At 52.7% G+C, this 18,664-nt stretch overlaps 8 protein-coding genes across 8 annotated transcripts; 5 read left to right on the forward strand and 3 right to left on the reverse strand.

The window, feature by feature from the left end:
- Window positions 1–1,889: 1,889 nt before the first annotated feature.
- On the reverse strand, window positions 1,890–3,076 carry Z519_11833 (uncharacterized protein; the record flags this gene model as incomplete). Its single annotated transcript, XM_016769543.1, has 4 exons — window positions 1,890–2,528; window positions 2,585–2,792; window positions 2,855–2,992; window positions 3,048–3,076. 4 exons carry the CDS (start codon window positions 3,074–3,076, stop codon window positions 1,890–1,892), a joined length of 1,014 nt encoding a protein of 337 aa, XP_016614179.1.
- Window positions 3,077–3,977: 901 nt separating this feature from the next.
- On the forward strand, window positions 3,978–5,249 carry Z519_11834 (uncharacterized protein; the record flags this gene model as incomplete). The annotated part of the gene is made up of 2 exons (XM_016769544.1): window positions 3,978–4,086; window positions 4,144–5,249. The coding sequence occupies 2 exons, from the start codon at window positions 3,978–3,980 to the stop codon at window positions 5,247–5,249; spliced, it is 1,215 nt and encodes a 404-aa protein (XP_016614180.1).
- Window positions 5,250–6,015: 766 nt separating this feature from the next.
- Z519_11835 (uncharacterized protein) lies at window positions 6,016–6,725 on the forward strand (the record flags this gene model as incomplete). The annotated part of the gene is made up of 6 exons (XM_016769545.1): window positions 6,016–6,035; window positions 6,119–6,162; window positions 6,231–6,258; window positions 6,309–6,352; window positions 6,408–6,497; window positions 6,553–6,725. 6 exons carry the CDS (start codon window positions 6,016–6,018, stop codon window positions 6,723–6,725), a joined length of 399 nt encoding a protein of 132 aa, XP_016614181.1.
- A 1,115-nt stretch (window positions 6,726–7,840) lies between these two features.
- Window positions 7,841–9,359, forward strand: Z519_11836 (uncharacterized protein; the record flags this gene model as incomplete). The annotated part of the gene is made up of 2 exons (XM_016769546.1): window positions 7,841–8,148; window positions 8,237–9,359. The coding sequence occupies 2 exons, from the start codon at window positions 7,841–7,843 to the stop codon at window positions 9,357–9,359; spliced, it is 1,431 nt and encodes a 476-aa protein (XP_016614182.1).
- Window positions 9,360–10,910: 1,551 nt separating this feature from the next.
- Window positions 10,911–12,236, reverse strand: Z519_11837 (uncharacterized protein; the record flags this gene model as incomplete). Its single annotated transcript, XM_016769547.1, has 2 exons — window positions 10,911–12,031; window positions 12,080–12,236. 2 exons carry the CDS (start codon window positions 12,234–12,236, stop codon window positions 10,911–10,913), a joined length of 1,278 nt encoding a protein of 425 aa, XP_016614183.1.
- Window positions 12,237–12,580: 344 nt separating this feature from the next.
- On the forward strand, window positions 12,581–14,055 carry Z519_11838 (uncharacterized protein; the record flags this gene model as incomplete). Its single annotated transcript, XM_016769548.1, has 3 exons — window positions 12,581–12,664; window positions 12,714–13,889; window positions 13,942–14,055. The coding sequence occupies 3 exons, from the start codon at window positions 12,581–12,583 to the stop codon at window positions 14,053–14,055; spliced, it is 1,374 nt and encodes a 457-aa protein (XP_016614184.1).
- Window positions 14,056–14,186: 131 nt separating this feature from the next.
- On the reverse strand, window positions 14,187–14,936 carry Z519_11839 (uncharacterized protein; the record flags this gene model as incomplete). Its single annotated transcript, XM_016769549.1, has 1 exon — window positions 14,187–14,936. The coding sequence occupies one exon, from the start codon at window positions 14,934–14,936 to the stop codon at window positions 14,187–14,189; it is 750 nt and encodes a 249-aa protein (XP_016614185.1).
- Window positions 14,937–15,371: 435 nt separating this feature from the next.
- Window positions 15,372–17,816, forward strand: Z519_11840 (uncharacterized protein; the record flags this gene model as incomplete). The annotated part of the gene is made up of 2 exons (XM_016769550.1): window positions 15,372–15,569; window positions 15,621–17,816. 2 exons carry the CDS (start codon window positions 15,372–15,374, stop codon window positions 17,814–17,816), a joined length of 2,394 nt encoding a protein of 797 aa, XP_016614186.1.
- Between the last annotated feature and the right edge of the window lie 848 nt (window positions 17,817–18,664).

Below are 18,664 nucleotides of genomic sequence, written 5' to 3' on the forward strand. Positions count from 1 at the left end.
AGATCAAGCGTGGGAAAATGCCTTTTGCATCACAGCTCCTGTTGTTTCAAGCAATTCCATCAGAGATCAACCTCATCTGCATGAAGTGGCATCACAAACAGATCTGGCAGCTCGCATTGGTCAACCACCATCATTCGGAGGATATTATTCCAATCATTCGTGGCCGTCTGTGCCGACCAGTGCGAAGGCTCAAACGGCATTTCTCACAGAGACAGTCTCAATTCTCTCACAGCTTTGCTTTAAGCTAAGTTCCCGTCAGAAACCAGGGCTCAAACCTCTCTCGTCGAAACCGACCCGAGTTTCGATGCCAAACTGCCCATGGAATCCAGCGTGTTGTCAGCGAGAATCTACGCCTTCGGTCAGAATACGAGGTTCGATTCCCCGGGGCAAGGGTGCACGCGACGGGAAGATGACAGGAGGTCAGGGAACGTCTTACTGACATGCAAGGAACACAGCAGACATTAAGGCACAGGTACAACCATCATCCAGCAGTGTACGAAGCAATGCCACGAGTCACAGCATTTATTCCTGTCAGCGTCCTCCGTGCAGCCAGAAAGCCCCCGAGACTGTTGTGAGAGCGCGGGGCTGGAGAAAGCCAAGTGGACAAATCACGAACCCTCTCAGCACAACACGCCCTCAATCGCACTGCGCCCGTGGTGACTCTCCAAGGCATGGATAAGAATGAGTCCGTTCTGTTGTTCTTCCTGTTCTTCCCACCCCTACGAACGACTCTCGACTAGTGGTGCCAGCTTGCATCACCGAAATGCACAGTGGTTCCTGCTCTCAGTCTTGGTGACGTTCACCAGGTGTGGTTGGTGTCTGCAACGTTCCTGTATTTCCTTGCTTTCTGTTCCTGGCAACCTCACGGACCTTGATAGCTCGACAAGACCGTCCAGGTACCCGAGCCAAGTCGCCTTGCCAGGTCAAAATCGACCTCCAATCCCTGCGCAGCGGACTATAGCTAGTTGGTAGCGAGTCCATGGATGTGGCGTAGACGGCTGGGTTCCTGCATCTGATCGATTCCTTTCCAAGCGCATGTCTCAGACTCGACAACCCTGCTTCGAGACACTGGTGATCTATTTCGGATATTCTGACCAGTAATCGCTACACCTTGCCGTTTTTACCGGTCCCTGCCTGCACACTCCAAATGCCTGGAAGCCAGCGATATTGATGTATCAATTCAAATAAGACCGGAAATACAGCAGGAACGAGGAAGCAACTGAGAAGACAGGAATCAAAATCTGGATTAAGCGCCTTCAGCTAGCTAACGGCTGTGGCGCCTCGCTGCCGGAGCATTTTCAGCCGGCTGTGGCGCCGCCCTTGTCCCCTGTCGGCAATCTCTTGATCGGCGAGTCAAGTTACCCGCCTCGAAAGCTTTGGCATTTGTGCACCCTCATCTGGATGGCAGGTCACCCTACAACCATGCTGCGTGGAGAAAGCGGGCCTCTGACCTTGTGTAGCATTATCTCTCCTATAAAGTACCTAGAGTACAAAGTCGGTTGTCACACATTTAGGTTGATCAGTTAATCTGCACATGGAAATGGGACTCTTCAAGACCATAGATCAAGACTCCGGCAATGGTACCGAGAGGAGGGCATGCCCGTGGTCCAATCTTACTTCTACTGCTAATTCCCGCTGAACCCTCAGAGCCTTGCCCTATCATCAAGAGCTTCGTCCACCAATTTCACTGCTGCTTGAGAGCAACCATACGACGACTGATATCCGGCGCCTGGATAGCATTAGCAACCAAGGTAGCAAAATCTGCCTGGGAAAGTCGAGTCGGAACAAAACAAAATTAGGCATCTTGTGGGAGAAGGACAAGCAACGATCAGGTCGAAGAGATTGACTTCAATCGAGGTAGGCACCACGACGGGGGAAGACCACGACCATCACTTACCGCCTGCACCATAGTTGTGTACCGTCCAGACGCCATCGATTTTCTCTTTTTCAATTCTAGTTCCTCCTTCCCGCACGGGTCTTAGCCCAACGCCGTGTCGAATAATGTCGAGATGCTCAATGCCCTTGCCGCCCGTCAACTCGGGGCAGATGGCGACACATCGTTTCATGATCCTGATGGCGAGATTCGGGTCGGGCTGAGATTCCCAGTTCCCTTTTTGATAACAACCGCCCAAAATTGTCCCGCCACCGGCAGCCCGAGTCATAATATAGCAGGCTTCATCTGGACCGTCATCTGTCCCGGACGTGGCATACATCGCGGGCGCCGGGTTCCTAACAACAACAATCTGACCTCGAGCAGGCACAACCGACTTATCTTCAACGCCGCCGAGTTTCGACGCCGAGAGTCCGGTACAGTTGACCACAAGGTCGGCTGGGCGGCCTGAATGATGGACGCCAGGGGCAGCAGCATCTGCGATATGCTTGAACACCGCTCGTTTGACAACGGCACCATTCTTTAGACATTGGGATACGAGCCAAGGCAGGTATATTGCAGTGTTGATGCAGACTGAGGTGAAGCACGTGGCGTTATCGATTCCGGGCTTGAGTCCCGACTTGGGGATCTCGCGGAACTGATCAAGGCCGTGTGAATATCTTGATGTCGGGGGGGAACAGTACAGCCACTCACATCGTCAAAGAGGGTACTGAACCATGGATTGGGACTGACAAGGTCAGCAAACCAGGCAGCCGTGGCTGAGGAGACGTCCTTTTTACGATTGTAAATTTCTGTTCTTTGGAAGTGAACACCAGCTTCGGGATGGTTCTTTGCCAAGTCAAAAAAGGGTTGCCAGGTATTCCTATCCCACTCTTGTGCCGGAGTCCCCTTTACCGACACCCTTTTGTTTCGCCTGTCAGTGAGGTGTTACAATTTTGCGAAAAAGAGGGTATCTCGACTCACGGCATGTAGTTTGCGCCAGCCCAAGGCGACGCATATTCGATGTCATAGTCTCCCGGCATGTGCTTTGCAGCAATTGTGACCTTGTACCGTGGATTCTTGGATAACAGGAAGGCTGTGGTCAGACCAGCAACACCGGCTCTGCAGCGGTGTTAGGCTGCGTCCGCATTGAGAAGGTTGAGTCACTTGTGCCTACCCTACAACGACAATGTTTTTTTCACCCATTGTGACTGGCCCGAGTGCAAGTGAATGGGAGGACCTCAGAGTCAATGGGCAGGCAGAAGGGCCCGGTGGTTCGGATCGTATTGTTCGGGCGCCCTGTCAACAGGATGGACGGTGAATGTATGAATAGGCCAATTCTGCCGCACTAGCTATTGCAACCTCGCAATAAGGTAGAAAATATAATGGATGAGGACCGCAAGTGAAGTTTTTCGTGCAGTGCGGCTCCAAGCCTGCTCTTTAATAAAGTGCCTTCTCCCACCAACAAATATCATCTCTAGTATACTCACAGGGCGTCCGACAATCAAGCGAGAGACAAACATACGGAGAACGCAGCTTCACAAGCTTTTCTTTGCAACTTGAACCCCACCACTCTCTCAGGTACAGGTCCTGTTGAGTGATGATAACGCGGATAGTGGGCTTATCAGTTGGTGTCAGTCGACCTCCTTGCTTAGCCCCTCCTTCAATCCCGCCTATCGCAGGGCAAGCGTTGCCCCCAGAACCCCGAAGACAGGCCTACTAGCCCTAGCCTGGTTACCTGCCTGGGCAGCTTAGGCGGTGGCTGAGTGCAGAAGGTAAGCCGCAGCCGACCAGCCAAACAGCAGGCGGTGTTTTGCGTCACCCTCCGTGCAGTGTGGCCCCCTTTGGTGCCTTGGTGCCCTCTCCAAGCCCCGTTGCGTCCTTGAGGTGCAATTGGGAAAGACCGTCTTCGTCCCCCTAGTTACTGATTGACGTGGTGTCCTGAAATCATCCATCAGAGAAAGCAAGCCCCTAGCAGGCGACCATTCTGTCGATTTCAACTCTGCCTCTTTTTGCAGGCCCTGTCATGTCGTTGTGATCACCCAATACCTCTTTCTCCTCTGTTTTGTTTCTTCCAAATGCTTGGGTCAATGGATCTGGCTCGACCATGGCTGACCATGCATCAACGCAGCTTCCCAGCATGGTTCGAAAGCCCAAGGCTGTATGGCCGGGTCTGGTCAAGATGGGTATGTACCAGAAGCAGATAGCAGGCGACGGTATGTGCTCTTCTCTCCTCGTCTCTCACCGTTCGTTTCAACCTGACTCGTTTTCAGGCAATTGTCTGTTTGCATCTCTTTCGGACCAACTCTACGGCACGCCGGCAAAACACCCCGAAATACGTGCAAGCATCATCGACCACATGCGGACCTATCGACCGCTGTTCGAACAGTATGTTCACAAAGATGACGTGCAACAACGACGCACTCTCCGCTCAGCCACAGTCGCTTCCCGTCAAGAGCCGGAGGACGCGTTCGAGGAATATTTGTCTCTCATGTCACGCAGTGGGACCTACGGCGGAGAGCCTGAACTGGTAGCATTTTGCCAGGTCTTCGACCAGGATGTCACAGTGCACCTACCACGCATCAAGAACTTTGACAGAGACTCAATCCTCTACAAAAACGAGCACCGAGGGGACCCGGCCACTGTGCCACCACTTCACATTTGTTACGGCGGAGATGAGGTCACGCGAGCACACTACGACTCAGCCCGAAGCAGAGACGGTTCCACTCCAAGGCACAAGAACAGCCCTCTCCTCAAACCTCAAGACACCACTCGAAACGCCCTGGTCGGTTCTCTTTCCTCGCCACATCTCCTCAGTACCAGAGCGATCCGGGGCAGCAGGTCGGAGTTCTCGTCCGAGTTCTTCCAGGACTTCCTCCAAAAGAGCAAGAGAGATGTCGAGAACAATCTGGACCAGCTCAGTGACAAATATCGCGCGCGAAGTCCTTCTGTGACCTCTTCTCAACGCAGCTCGAGCTCAAAGAGATCGTTGGACGAGGATGGAGAGCCTGTTCGTGCAAGCAAACGGGCAGATCGACGGAAAAGCACCAGACGACGTGCAGACATGACTCTTGCAATCTCCGAACCGGACAATGAACTCTCTCCGCCGATGGCAAATGACTCGCCTAGTGCAGATACGCCTCCAAGCACACAAGAAACGGAACTATCATCAGATAGCCCGGCTCAAGAGAACAAACTTACACCGGAAGAGGAGAGCACTGATCTTGAGACTGTTGCTGATCCTGCGAAGCCACCGACTAAAAGCCAGCCTCGCATCTCACTTAATCTCGTCACCAACAAGGCAGCTACTGTCTCAGAGGCGTCCAGCTCACGATTGATGTCGGTTGCCGAGAGGCCTAAACCTACATTGCGAGCATAGGAATTCTACTGGAGTACAGGTTGAGATTACTTGTCCAACAAGTATTGGTGAGGTGTTCTTCATAGCACGGGTTTGCACTTTTTGATACCCCAGCATAGCATAGCGTCGGCGGCACATGGCAGATTACAAGAATTTCGGTCCGGAATGGACCATTAGAGACCAGACCGTGATTGATATCACAGATGATTTATGATAAAAAGGTCTTAGAAAAACTCATCACTTGAGGTCATAAGGTAAAGGGAAGAGCTCATTGGAATGTTGCCACCAGTCTTCCACCGGTCTAGCTAACAATTTTGCTCGCAAAGCGGACAATATGAGCTAATTGAATAATAACTGAATCTAAGTTCGAATATTCGCCCGATCATTGTGGTGCCATCTGGCCAGCTGGGGAGCTGGGTAGGATCTCGTTGGTATTGCGGACCTCAAGTCGAAGGATTTTGGTAAAGTTGGTCGCTTGGCATACGTGTGGGTTGTGAGTTGCCAGCTTGCCAGCTTTGTCTGTTCTGCGCAAATTAAAGAGTTACCTAGTACTCCATAATCGCAGCTCGGCGGTTTCCCCTTTGTTGTTCTGCCTGCGCAGCGCAGTTTGATTCTGCTAACTCCACGGACTATTCACTTTGAACATCCTCCCTAAGCAAGAATCCTTTTGACAATCCACGAGACACCCTTTTCTATCTCCGTATCCTTGAGCGCGTCCCCTCAGCTCCTAACTCTGAGCAAATCTCCCACGAGCGAGCGTTGTTCAAGTTACATTTTGAAGGTCATCATGGACTTCTCCAACATCTTGTACGTTTCGAGTTCGGAGCGCATGTGGGCGGTGCACGCTGCTGGCAGGTTCTCGAGAACTCGTGCTAACTACAAACCTGCAGTCGGCTGGTCAACCTGGTTGTGGGAGCGATCATGGTTCTCGGAGGTATGAAAAGAGCCTAATTCCACCAGCGGCGCAGCCATCAAGAGGACACTTACTAACAAAGGCGACAGGAATCAGCCAGTTCTTTCCCATTGGATTGTCAGCTCTGTCCTCCCGTTAACTTCTGTGCGAATACTAAATCTCGACAGCCGAAGTATCATCGTGGGCATCTATGTGATCATCTTCGGGCTGGGTATGAAACAGACTGCTTCAAAGACCTGCTCACAAAGTATTGACTGCACCTGCAGCTGTCGCCGGTCTCGAAATGCTGCCACAAGTCCCACCATACCTCCCCAAATATGCCAGCTTCCTGTTTTCCTTCCTCGGTCGCGGCATCTGTCAGTCCCCCTTCCCCGGAGGATCCATTTTATTAAAGATCCTAACATTCAGCAGTCTACATCTTCGTTGGCTGCATCATCCTTGAGGGGCACCTTTTGCGAATCATTGCTGGTACCATTATTGCTGTCATTGGCGTCGGTTACTGTGCGCTGGAGTTTGCGCCCTCGATTGAGCCACCATCCAACATGCGGGACGCCGATGCTGGCTGGGGCGCTGAACAGGTCTAAGAATGTCTACCTGCAAGTCCTCGGTTGAAGGAGGAACGGCTATTGACACGGTCGATGTATTTTAATTTTGGTCAAGGTCTGGTCTGGTCGACTAGCAAGTGGGAAGTAAAGCCACGTGAGAAACATTTGGCAGGTCACGACTATGGGGACAAACGTCCAAATCATCGTCAGAATGGGGGTGTTGGGAGAGTGGAAAGGGGAGAGCCCAACTTGACCTGGAATGGATAAATCGTCAAGGTATTTTTAACGGTGTATCTGCCGTCCAGGATCTTGAGGTATTGGAAGCTCTGGAAGCTCTGACATACTAGAGGCAAGCAGCCAGGAGGCGAGGGAGGATAAACAGAGCCAATCTAATATGAAAATCGAATTGAGGCGGGGACGGCAATCTGGTATTCAATTGCAGACGTCTTGGATCGAGACATGGCCGTCCTTGCTGTTCCGTGTACGAGGTATAAGCGCTATGTACTCTACTCCATGCAAAGCGACATAATGTATCCCGAGTACCCAGTAGAGCACTTTCGCACCACGTGGCCGCGCTGCTTTATGTGTGGTGCTGAAAACAGCCTAGCACTAAGAGCACACTGGCCCCCACGTGATTAAGTTCGATGTCCCAGCCAACCAGAAGACAGGTGTTTAGTATTACGCCAGCAGGATGCGTAGAGTGGATGTCGCGCTTCACGAATTCAACCTGGACTGCATCTGTGCCGTCACTCCCTCCATTTCAGAGGCTGCCCAGCCGTTGGTTGACGTGGATAGATCCGGCTTCTCGACTTTTCACCATACCACCGATTTCCCTGTCCAAACCTGCCGAGTGATCTCGCTCTCACAGCCAGCAATATTTCATCGCAGAGCCCTCGGCCTGAACCACTCGGCTCTTCAGCGCTTCTCTTCTCACCGATATCACTTCCACAGTCACCTACATTCGTCCTAGCCGAGACTCTTCTCTCGTATCTTCAAGCCGGAGTGAGAACGGCGAGTTCAATCCCATCTGGAGTCTCCCCAGCCTCTCGCTCCTTGTGGATTTGCGACTATTCTCATCTCCTTCTCGCTTCCTTGTCGTTGTCCGCTGGATGGCGGGTGCCTTCAGCTAACAAGACGCCAAAGGTTCGACCGGCATGTTGGCCGTACGAGGTGCTATGGATCCCTTGCGCCGTCGCACCCCATTTGGTTCTGAGCGACAGAGTATGATGCGTCAACCCTCTGCTGAAGACCTTGATGCGGCTCATCAACTTGTGTCTTCGGCTCTTGGAGAACGCCACAGTTCTCATATGACCCATGAAAATCGTGCGAGTGATGTCGCCTCCGACAACCCTCCCGTGGGTCAAGCCGATTCCAGACCAGAACCCTGTGAACCACCACCATCGTCCTCAGCTGAACATCCTGAACAGAGAGAGGATGCGTCGGCACAGGGCCAGGTCTGCAGGTATGTCATCTCCGCGAGCACTTTGGCCTGCTCATCTCGACCTGCTTTCTTCGCTTTAGGCGGGTCTTGTTGCTGATACGACCTGCAGCAATTGCGGGACGACTAAGACGCCGTTATGGCGACGGTCTCCCACAGGGCATACCATCTGTAATGCTTGTGGACTTTACCTCAAGTCGCGCAACGCCCCCAGGCCTACAAAAAGCAAGCATCCAAAGTCCGGCGCCGCCGCCGACAGCCCACGCCAGAGAACCACGACATCCCCGGCCGCGTCAACAACATCGGCATCAGCGCAAAGTCAGCCCTCGAGCATCCCGTACCGAGTTCCGGAGCACACCACTGGTACATGTCCAGGTAGGGGAGAATGCAATGGGGCTGGCGGGGCTGAAGGCTGTGGAGGATGCCCTGCGTACAACAACAGAGTCGCAAGAACCGCCAACACGTCCTCTCTAGCCAACTTACTACTCGATGACGGAAACGACGCGAAGAGTGAGGTTCGCCCGGGAACCAGTCCAAGTGCATCAAATCCTGCGCCACAGCCACGGGCATCTCCCGGAACTGTAGCCTTGGTCGTTGCGTGCAAGAATTGCGGAACAACAGTGACTCCTCTATGGCGGCGAGATGAACAAGGCCATCCCATATGTAATGCATGCGGCTTGTACCACAAATTACATGGGTCGCATCGGCCGGTGGAGATGAAGAAGTCAACAATCAAGAGGCGGAAGAGGGTTGTACCAGCACAGCCGGATGTCCTCAGACCGATCCCCATTACTTCTCAACAGCAACAATCGACGTCGCCAGAATCCACCCCACCAGCAGAAGCCAGAGAGCAAATGTCTACAGACGTTTCACCTGCACCAAAGAGGAGACGACCGCCTCCGACGGTGGATTATACCGGTTACGTGCCGCAAACAGCTGTAAATGAGGCCCAGCGCACCGCCCATGACACGAATGAAGACTATGCCATTCAGCTTCAACGGGCAGCGGCAGCAGCTGGAGGTATGCAACTTGACCCCGCACTAGTGGAGGCTGGTCGTCGTCGGCAGGAAGAGGACGCTACAGCAACGCAGCAACCTGAAGATCATAGAAAAGGTGCGACTGAGCGAGATCGAGTAGCTTGGAGAGCAGAAAGAAGAGCCCAGCTTATGCGTGAGGCGGAAGTTATGAGGGCAGCGCTACGTGCAAAAGAACGGGAGATCGATGATCTTACTTGACGTCTGTGAATCATGGGGCTGCATGTCGACGCGGCCGCGGGTTTCTTGTTGATAAACATCCACAGGGGACATTGGTGGGGAGTGTCACGATTCTCAATGGTTTAACGAGTACATATTGCACAGCATGGCGCTGGAGGAAACGTCAATCATTTGCGGAAGGTGTGTGCACAGACAGGGATCAAACCAGATAAGGCGACATATCCAGCTATCGTCCCCTCTGGCGATCTAGGCTTCTATGTGGATATTCCCGTCACGAAGGCCTGGGTGATTTTGGTTGTCGAAGTCCTTTCAGCCTGGGACAGAAGGCGAATACGCTATTGCTGGGCCACAAGGCGGGATACGTGAGAATTAACATGTTTCTGCCACACTGCACCTTTGCCCGTCATTACTTTCAGACAGTCGCACGTCCCCGCCCGCCCAAACTATATCAGACCGCTGCACTTGTCTACCCCCTTCTTCTCCTCCCCTTGCCGCGAGGGCCTCGGACTTGGAAGCATTCCGTGCAATGAGGTGTAGGGTAGAACGACACTTTGCTCGTCGCTGTCCAGTCTGTGATAAACTTGCTTGCTTGGTAGCTTGCTGGCTGTATTCGACCTTCGGCGAAGTTCTACTGCCCTTTTGATTGACACTCTATGTAGTCTCTATATAGTCAGTGGGCACCGTCACTCAACATGCCATGCCACACTGCACCTGTTCTTTCCTTCGTCCTCGTCCCACGTCCTCGACCACGATTAAAGTCCAAATCCAAGGATCTGCGTGCGGGCGAACGCTGAGCAATGGCCGATTCTGCCATCGTACATACGCCGTACTTGTATTCTTTCCTCTCATTATCGTTTGTTTTGCTTTCTGCGCTTCATTCCGGTTCGATTCGTATTCAACGTGGTTTTGAATAGTTCGGCTGGGGTCGGCATTGGCCTTGTCTGGCTGGGGGTCCTAGTTTCAGGCCAATCACATCTGGCGCCGTGGTGCTGGTGCGGCCAGGCCTGATCTGACCAGAGCAGACTGGGCTTGATGTTCATCACTCCAAGGTAGGCACACCCCTTACCCGCTAAGTATAACGGTTCTTAGAGGGATGGATGTCCGCAAATCAATGATACCTTTCCCCTGGGCGCTTCCTGTCTGGGTTTGCCTTTCCTTCAGTTGTTCGAATTTTCTTTCCTTCAGCCATTCGCGCTCCCCTTTCTTTAGTCGTTCGAGCTTCCTTTTCTTTAGCCGTTACTTCACCTTGACAGATTCGTCTGATAGACGTACCATTTTAAGCTGATCACCCCCCCCCCCCCCCGGGTCTCCAAGGCCGTTCTGGTCCCGGGAGAACGCGAAAAGGGCTAAGCTGAGCTTGGTTTGAATCAGCATGTAAGCTGAATATGTCTCCCCTCTGTTGAGAGGAATGGTTAAGCGTGTGACAGCGTGTTTCCTTTGCACAGCCACACGCTCATCAGTTTCCTTTCCACCATCACATCTCTGTTTCTTCCCCGCATTTGCATCATTCTGATCAGGCGGGGAGACAATCGCGGATCGCGGAGCAAGAGCAAACTCGGAATCAAGATCAGACTAGAACCACAGTTTGATCAACTCCTCACTGACGGCGTTCGGGGTCATGATGCCGTTTTCCGTGATGAGCGCCGAGATCAGCTCCGGCGGCGTGATTTCGACCATTCGATCGTTCGGATCTTTTGCCACCGCCCGCTTCCCCTTGTTTGACCCTGCAGCTCCAGAGCTGGGGGACTCTCCTACCCTTTTCTGGCCACCGCCGTCCGAACTAGGAGCGGCGATCCCGCTGGTGGTGGAAAAGCACAACACATCCTGTTCAACCCCCATCCTTCGAAGATCACTAGGCCCAAACCCCAGCGGGAAGTTACCCACGAACTTGTACGACTCCACGCACACGTGCAAGGGAATGGAGCAGGCCTTGGCAATGAGTCCGATTTGGTGCGTGCCAAGTTCTGTGACGATGGAGCCGTTCTCTAGGACCGCGGTGGCACCAATGAGAAACTGTGGTGGCGAGGATGGAGTGGGAGGAAGGGATGCCAGGGCATATGTTAGTGCGTGTAACGGGATTGTGGTGGTGGGGATGGAGAGGTTGTGGAGGGAGGTCATGGCATTAGAGAGCGGTGACGAGACGCCCGTCGAGGGAAGGACATAAATGACGTTGAAGTAGCGCTTTGATTCTGCCGCTGCAGTGAGCACAGCATGGACCACCCGGCTGTATCCGTAAGTGATGATCGTCGAGTCCTCTATGATGAACGGCAAGGCATGATGGGCGATCTTGAGGCGTGCTTCATTGGCACGTTTCACGAACAGAGACGACTGGGCTATAATGTGATGGCGTAACGCGGAGAAGTCGGAGGTCGCAAGAGATGACGGGCGTTGCTGGAACGAGCTGATCAAGTACCGTTGAAACAACTCCGTTCCAGCAGAGAGTGGTATAGGGTTGCGCTGCGACTCGAGCAGTTTCCGGGAGTGGCTGGATAACAGGGCGAGGGTTTCGGAGATGGTCGTCAAGGGTGACGTCGCAAGGAGATTGATTAGCGACTCAATGGCTGCGATTGGAGGTGTAATATTTGGGTCGCTTTCGATCAGCGAGTTGTAGGAGGCGACGATGTCGAATGTCGTTGACGGCGACGCATCAGCCGTTAAGGGTTTGGGTGTCGTCGGCGGTGTTGATAGCGGTGCTGAGAAGGCGAAAGGTTAGCGATTCAGAAAAATCGAGCGCAGCGTACCTAGTATAGAGCGGCGTATTGGATTGTCATCCTCGGAGATTCCAAGTCGCTTCCATACTCCTTTTTCGCGCCAAAACCAGTGTGAAGGGGAATATAGAGCCTTTGAGTCATAGCAAGGAAAAAGTCGAAAATGGTAGATGTCCTTACCAGTAGCCATGGCGAAACACTGTCTTTGTTGACAGGATATAGAGCTGATTCTTATATCATCGGCCTGATGCACAATACCTTCAAGTGTTGACTGGACGCGGTGTTGGGAGACCGATTCATGTATTTTAGCTTCTCTGCTTCCTTGACAGTTGAAAACAGCAAGGCTCTGTCGAAGCCTCCTCGCCTCGGTGGGTGTCTTGGCGTGGGGAGACAACCCCCGCGCCTGTTCCTGTTTCGGAGACGTCAACAAAGCAAACACAACGTTGTCTACCTTTTCGATTGATCGTCCTTTTGTTATGTATCTTTTCGTTTCTTACAACTCGAGGCCATAGATATACACTTCTCAGCATCGAAATGAACTCACAATATCGCACTTCGCTCCAACAACAGCAGCGAGTCAAGAAGAAGGAAGAAGATCCCGCCGATTTTATGCGACTGGTTCGTTGTCTGCGACCTCTCGCAAAGAATGTGCTGACAGTGTCTACAGTCTGAGAAAGAGATCGCATCATGTATCAGCGAAATGGGTATCCCCTTCCAACCTTCCGACATCCTGAGACCCAATCCGCAAGTCATCCAAATGGTCTTTGAGCACCTCGGCGAGCTCGTTATGAATGCCACCAGAGACAGCCTTGATCCCGCCCTGCGCGCTGCAGCCGAAGATGTTTGTTCAGAATTTCCTGAACTGGTTCCGGTGGAGACGAGGCTCCTGATGGGCTTCTTCGTACAACTGCGAACTATGCTTGAACAGTGCGGAATCCATGATTTCTCATTTAACGACCTCGTTCGCCCGACCCATGACCGCCTTGTCAAGATCCTCTCCTACGCCATCAATTTCATCCGCTTCCGAGAGACTCACACCAGCGTCATAGATGAGAACTTCAACAAAGCAGAAACCACAAAGGCTAGGATCGAGACATTGTATGCGGAGAATCAGGACATGGAGCAGAGATTGGAAGAGATGAGACGCAATAGAAAGGCAATGGAAGTGGCAGTGAAGGAGAAGATGCGACGAAATGACGAATTGAAAGCACGGCTGTTGGAACTCCGAAAAGGGCAGGAAAGAGTGGCCGAGCAGTTAGAACGCGCCAAAGCCGAGAAATCACGTTCGCAGGCAATGCTAGAGGAGAAGACCGAAAGACTCGTGCGAGCGCGACAAGAGAGCGAGAAGCTAAGACCGTACGTGTTGCAAAGCCCGGCTGCTTTGCAAAGCTCCCTGACAGAGTTGTCGGACAACCTTGTGCGCGAAAAGGCCCAGATTGATGCGCTCGAGCGGAGATGTCGTGCCCTTCAGACTTCAGGTGACAGTTTTACTGTCGTTCAAAATGACGTGCAGGCATGTGTCAAAGTTCTGGAGGAGATTGCGGTGGAGCTGCAGAAGGAGGAGGAAGAAGATGCACGAGCGGCAAAGAACCGCGACGCTCTCGCAGAGCGCGGAAATAATGTGCGTGAGGTGGAACAGAATGAGAAGCTGCTCCAGCGGCAGCTGAAAAAGTGGGAAGAACGCATAGAGGAGCTGCGTCGGAAGCACAAGGATCGAGATGAAGCCAACAAGGCCAAAATGGACGACCTGAGGGAGATTCAAAAGCAGCTCCGAGATGAGAGAGCCGAAAAGGGGCGAGAGATGGAGAGGAAGAAAGTTAGGATTGAGCAGACTGAGAAGAAGGTGAGTCTTGCTGCCAAAATTATAACGGATACCCTTGCTAACGATTATTCAGATGGCCGATCTCAAGGATAACATCGAACAGGAGGTACATTCAGCGCACGAGGAGTATCTGAAACTCGAGTCTCACATCAAGTTGTACATTACGGAAATGGAGCAAAGCATATGACTTGCTGCAGTTTGTCACGACGTTTATGAAGGATATGGCGCTGCTGACCGAAGATACCCGATGTTGTTGGCTGGCCGCTGTCTGCTTGGATTGTACGCCGCAGATAGGCAAGCAATGTTCCGTTTTGTTCTTCAAACAAGGATTTCTTCTTCAGGGCTATTCCTGGCAAGAATGACTGGGTTATGCTCTTCTCGGTGCCGTTTGTTCTGTTGCTCCACCGTAAACCACCTTGATGCAATCCTCATGACCGATATGGTGCGACGACCCCAGCTTCGACCTGTCTCTCCGAGCTTGATCGCCGCACTGAGAAGTTGGACTTCGGTCTGCCAAAGACTCGGACCGCGGTTAGGGTTTGAAGGGTCGTTGACGTCCTTGCATTCTACTAGCTTTAGCACGCGGTTTGTCCGGTGACCGGCGGAGACCGCGGCAGCCAGCGTCTGGGAGAGACCTTGCAGGGTGAATTCGGAAGTCCCATGGTGCATCGCCAGCAGGTTCAGGATTATTATCCGACCAGGAGAATGGGTTGAGGGAGATGTCGATCTTGAGACATAGCCCGAGAGATAGCCTCGGAGAAGAGGTATCGTGGGACAGAAGACCAAGCTGATGAGTTGACTTGCGCTCAAGGCATGGAGAGTTTTCGACAGGAGGATGTGTCGGGGTTTGCACGAGTGCTCCGCGAACTGCGCATCAGCCTCTTCCTGAGGCAGTGGTGTCTGGGTTTCCGATTCAATGCTTATTCGACCAAGTTGGACAATCAGTTGTTCGAGCAAATCGGCCTTTGACGAGCATACTAACAAGTCTGTCGGTATGTGGCATGTCTGATTGAGGATATCTTCGAGCAGCTCGAGTTCGTAGTCATACTTGAGGATTATGGAGTTCATGAAGGAGTGATGGAATGATGGCCGCGCTTCGTCCTCTGGGCCATCGTCTCTCGCAAGTACGAGGAGCGCTCCCACTTGGGGGTTTCACGGCTTTTGGCGATTATAACATTACTTCTGTGATGGGCATATAGATGAGTCCGAAATAAGCTGCGGCTTCAAAGCCCCGCGTGAGGAACAATATCATGCCGCCCTGGAGTTTGGATTTAGGCTGAAGTTGGGGCTTGGCATGGCTTGGCAACATGAGCGGAAGCTCGGCATGAGTTTGGCCGGCGGGAAGGTCCTAGACATCGGCCAGAAATCACATCATCCTCATCAAACCGCTAGGCCTTCGGGTTGTACAAACATGTTCTGGTGACACAGAACCAACACCCTGGGGCTTGCGAAGATGGAATCTATTTCTCGCATTTCGTCCTTGATGGACCCAGGTCAGTCTAGATGGACCCTTCCTGGTTGCAGTACACTGACTCAACCAAAGCACGAGACCTGACGGTCGAGGCTGCCCAAAGCATATCCAAGGCCATCAAAGGAGGAAGTTCATCTGCTCGGAATAACATCCCGTTTGCGAAACTCAAGGCTCTTCTTGACAGCAGAAGTGATCGCGATATCCTTGATGGTCTGAAAAGAGTAGTCTCTGTACGGTTTCCTTGCTGAGGCTCGAACGGTGCCCTCGCTTACATTGTCCAGATGATCTATCAAAACAAGCCATGTTTGCCATACTTCTCGTCGGTCGTTAAGAATGTTGCGAACCCTAACCTTGAAGTCAAGAAGCTCGTCTACATGTATTTACTGCATTACGCCGAGTCCGATCCAGATCTGGCTTTGCTTTCTGTCAACGCCATCCAAAAGTCTCTCACAGACCAGAATCCTCAGGTCCGAGCCCTCGCTCTGCGCACCATGTCTGGGATGCGAGTGCCAGTAATCAGTCAGATCGTTTCTCTGGCCATCAAACGCGGCGTAGGTGACATGAGCCCTCATGTGCGAAAGGCTGCTGCTCTCGCCATCCCGAAGTGCTACAATCTCGACCCTAACACGCTCCCGCAACTGCTCGACTATATTTCTGCGCTGTTAGGCGATAAGCAGTACTTCGTTGTTGGTCCCGCAGTCCAGGCATATCTCCAAGTGTGTCCCGACCGCATTGACCTTGTCCACATGCATTACAGGAGTCTTGTCAGGAAACTGGTTGACATGGATGAATGGAGTCAGTTAGCAACCTTGAAGCTACTCCTGTTTTACAGTCGACGTTGCTTCCCTCGTAAGACCCAAAAAGTCACCAAAATCAACAAAACAGGGTTCTATGAGGATGAGCCCGACGAGACAGTCGAAACAGGTGAGGTGATAGAGGTACTGGATACAGACCTAGAACTGTTCCTCAACGCTTGCAAGCCGCTGCTACAAAGTCGAAGCTCGGCTGTTATCATCTCGGTCACCAGTTGCTTTCTGTACCTGGGCACTCCAGATTATCTTCGAGAAGCTGTTGGGCCATTGATAGGACTGATGCGTGGACCTCCCGAAGTAGAGGAAGTGGCACTATGCAACATTGTCTTGGTTGCCTTGTCTGCGCCAGATCTGTTCGTCCCTTACGCGTCCCACTTTCTGATCCGGACACAGGACTCTCCGCAGATATGGAGACTAAAGATCGAACTGCAGACTCTCATCTTTGCTCACGCGGCATTACATCTCAAGTCCATCATTCTAAGCGAGCTGGAGCACTTCTCTCATTCGTCGGACGTTGAGCTCACTCGCGAATCGGTCCGTGCAATCGGGCGATGCGCACAATCTGACCCGAAGGACGCTCACCGATGCTTCCAAGTCCTTCTGAACCAAATATCCAGCTTCGACAATATTTTGGTATCTGAAGTCCTTACAGTCATGCGTCATTTGATCCAACAGGACCCTTCCTCTCATCGAAAGACCGTGGTGCGCTTAGCAAGGAACTTGGACAAGACCACGAGTCCTGAGGCTCGAGCTACAATCATATGGCTTGTAGGGGAATTCGCGAGCCTCGACCCCGAGAACAACATAGCGCCTGACGTTCTTCGGATATTGGCCAGAGGGTTTGCGGATGAGAGTGAATCTGCCAAACAACAGATTGTGCTTCTGGCCGCAAAAGTCTACCTGCTGTTCTTGCAGAGGGAGACTGCTGCTTCCGGTGGCGAAAAGAATGATTCTGCAGGATCACAAGGCAACCTTGCAGAAGAATCGCACGCCCCAGCCGACTTGGACCACCCAGTTTCAAAACTATGGAATTACATCCAGCTCCTCGCTCGCTATGACACGTCGTACGACCTGCGCGATCGAGCACGGCTTTTCAAGGCTTTGCTCGCTAATCCTTCATCGACCCAACTAGCAGCTCTCCTGCTCCTTGCTCCCAAACCCGTTCCGCGCTCCCCTTCACCCTCGGAAAGTCGAAGGGGCCTGATGCTAGGCAGTACCACACTCGTCTTGGGCACGGACACGGCGGGCATTCTGGGACTTCCGGGCTACGAGCAATTACCCGACTGGGTAACCGAGGGCCTCGAGCCGGATCCGAAACACCGCGACGCAGCTGATGGCGGCGAGAAGGAAGAATATGTGCCCATGAGCGGGAGGACAGCGAGCTCTGTCGCCGCAAGTCGGAGATTGGACGAGGCTGTCAAGGAGCGCGGGTTGGAAAAGGTCGTTGCGGCGGGGACGGCTAAGGCCAACGCGAAGCCCAGAACTCTGGACGATTGGCTGGCCGAGAGTGAAGAGGAAGAGGACGAAGAGGAGACGGAGGAGGAGACCGAGAGCGAAGAGACGGACGAAGAGGAGTCGGAGGAAGGAGGGACCGAAGGCGGGAGCGAGGACGAGGAAGACGAGGGAGGAATGACGAGGGGATTGATCGCCTCGCATCCCTCCTGACAGACGAATGATATAAGACCAATCCTCGTAGTAGCAGTGCCAGATTCCTGCTCGTGGATCGTTGATGATCTCTTTCTATTTTCTGCGCAAACTAACTCGGCCCTTGAAGCTTGACACCGAAACAGAGCTGACAGAGCAGAGTAGGAATTTCCGCGTGGTGCCACATACACAGGGATATACATACAAAAGAAGCGTCCTCGAAGACGATCTGAAACCCGTTTTTGCTCTTCACTCCCATCACCGTCGCTCCCTTTCTTGTTGTTGTCCCCGTCCATTCTCTCGGCCACCTACCTACCTACCTACCCATCTGTGAACATACCTGCTGGGGTACTAGGTCCTCGTCCAAGTACTTACTTACTCCCTTGGTATCCTCGGCTCCGTCCTCCCTCCCTCCCTCCCTATCTCCATAGGCGGTAACCCGAAATTCTACTGTAGTGCAGTGTAATGTAATAGGAGGGCTGGCCCCGGGAACCACCCTGGCTGCGCGGTCGAGCTGATAGAAGGTACGAGAAGACATGCAAAGTATGGTGGGAGGGACTCTTCGACCACAGGGATGGCACCTACGAGAACTTGTCCTTAGGTAGACACGTTGCCTGTGCGGCTGAGACCGTTCAAGTTTCCACCGATGCCACGGACTGCGTAGGTACTCGTATCAAAAGTGGTTCATCGCTGGGTTGGGGGTTGTGATGTACATACCTAGGTACTCCGTACTACCAGTACATACCAAGGAGGTAGTTCCCTTAGTATTGCTAGCGGGAGGATCGGTCCGTCCATCGGGTTCCATGGCGCTGGGAACTTCCAACTGCCGTTGCTGACGCACGGACCAGGAAGGGCGAAGACGAAGAAAG

This window comes from Cladophialophora bantiana, assembly GCF_000835475.1.
Source record: "Cladophialophora bantiana CBS 173.52 unplaced genomic scaffold supercont1.24, whole genome shotgun sequence".
Taxonomy (NCBI): domain Eukaryota; kingdom Fungi; phylum Ascomycota; class Eurotiomycetes; order Chaetothyriales; family Herpotrichiellaceae; genus Cladophialophora; species Cladophialophora bantiana.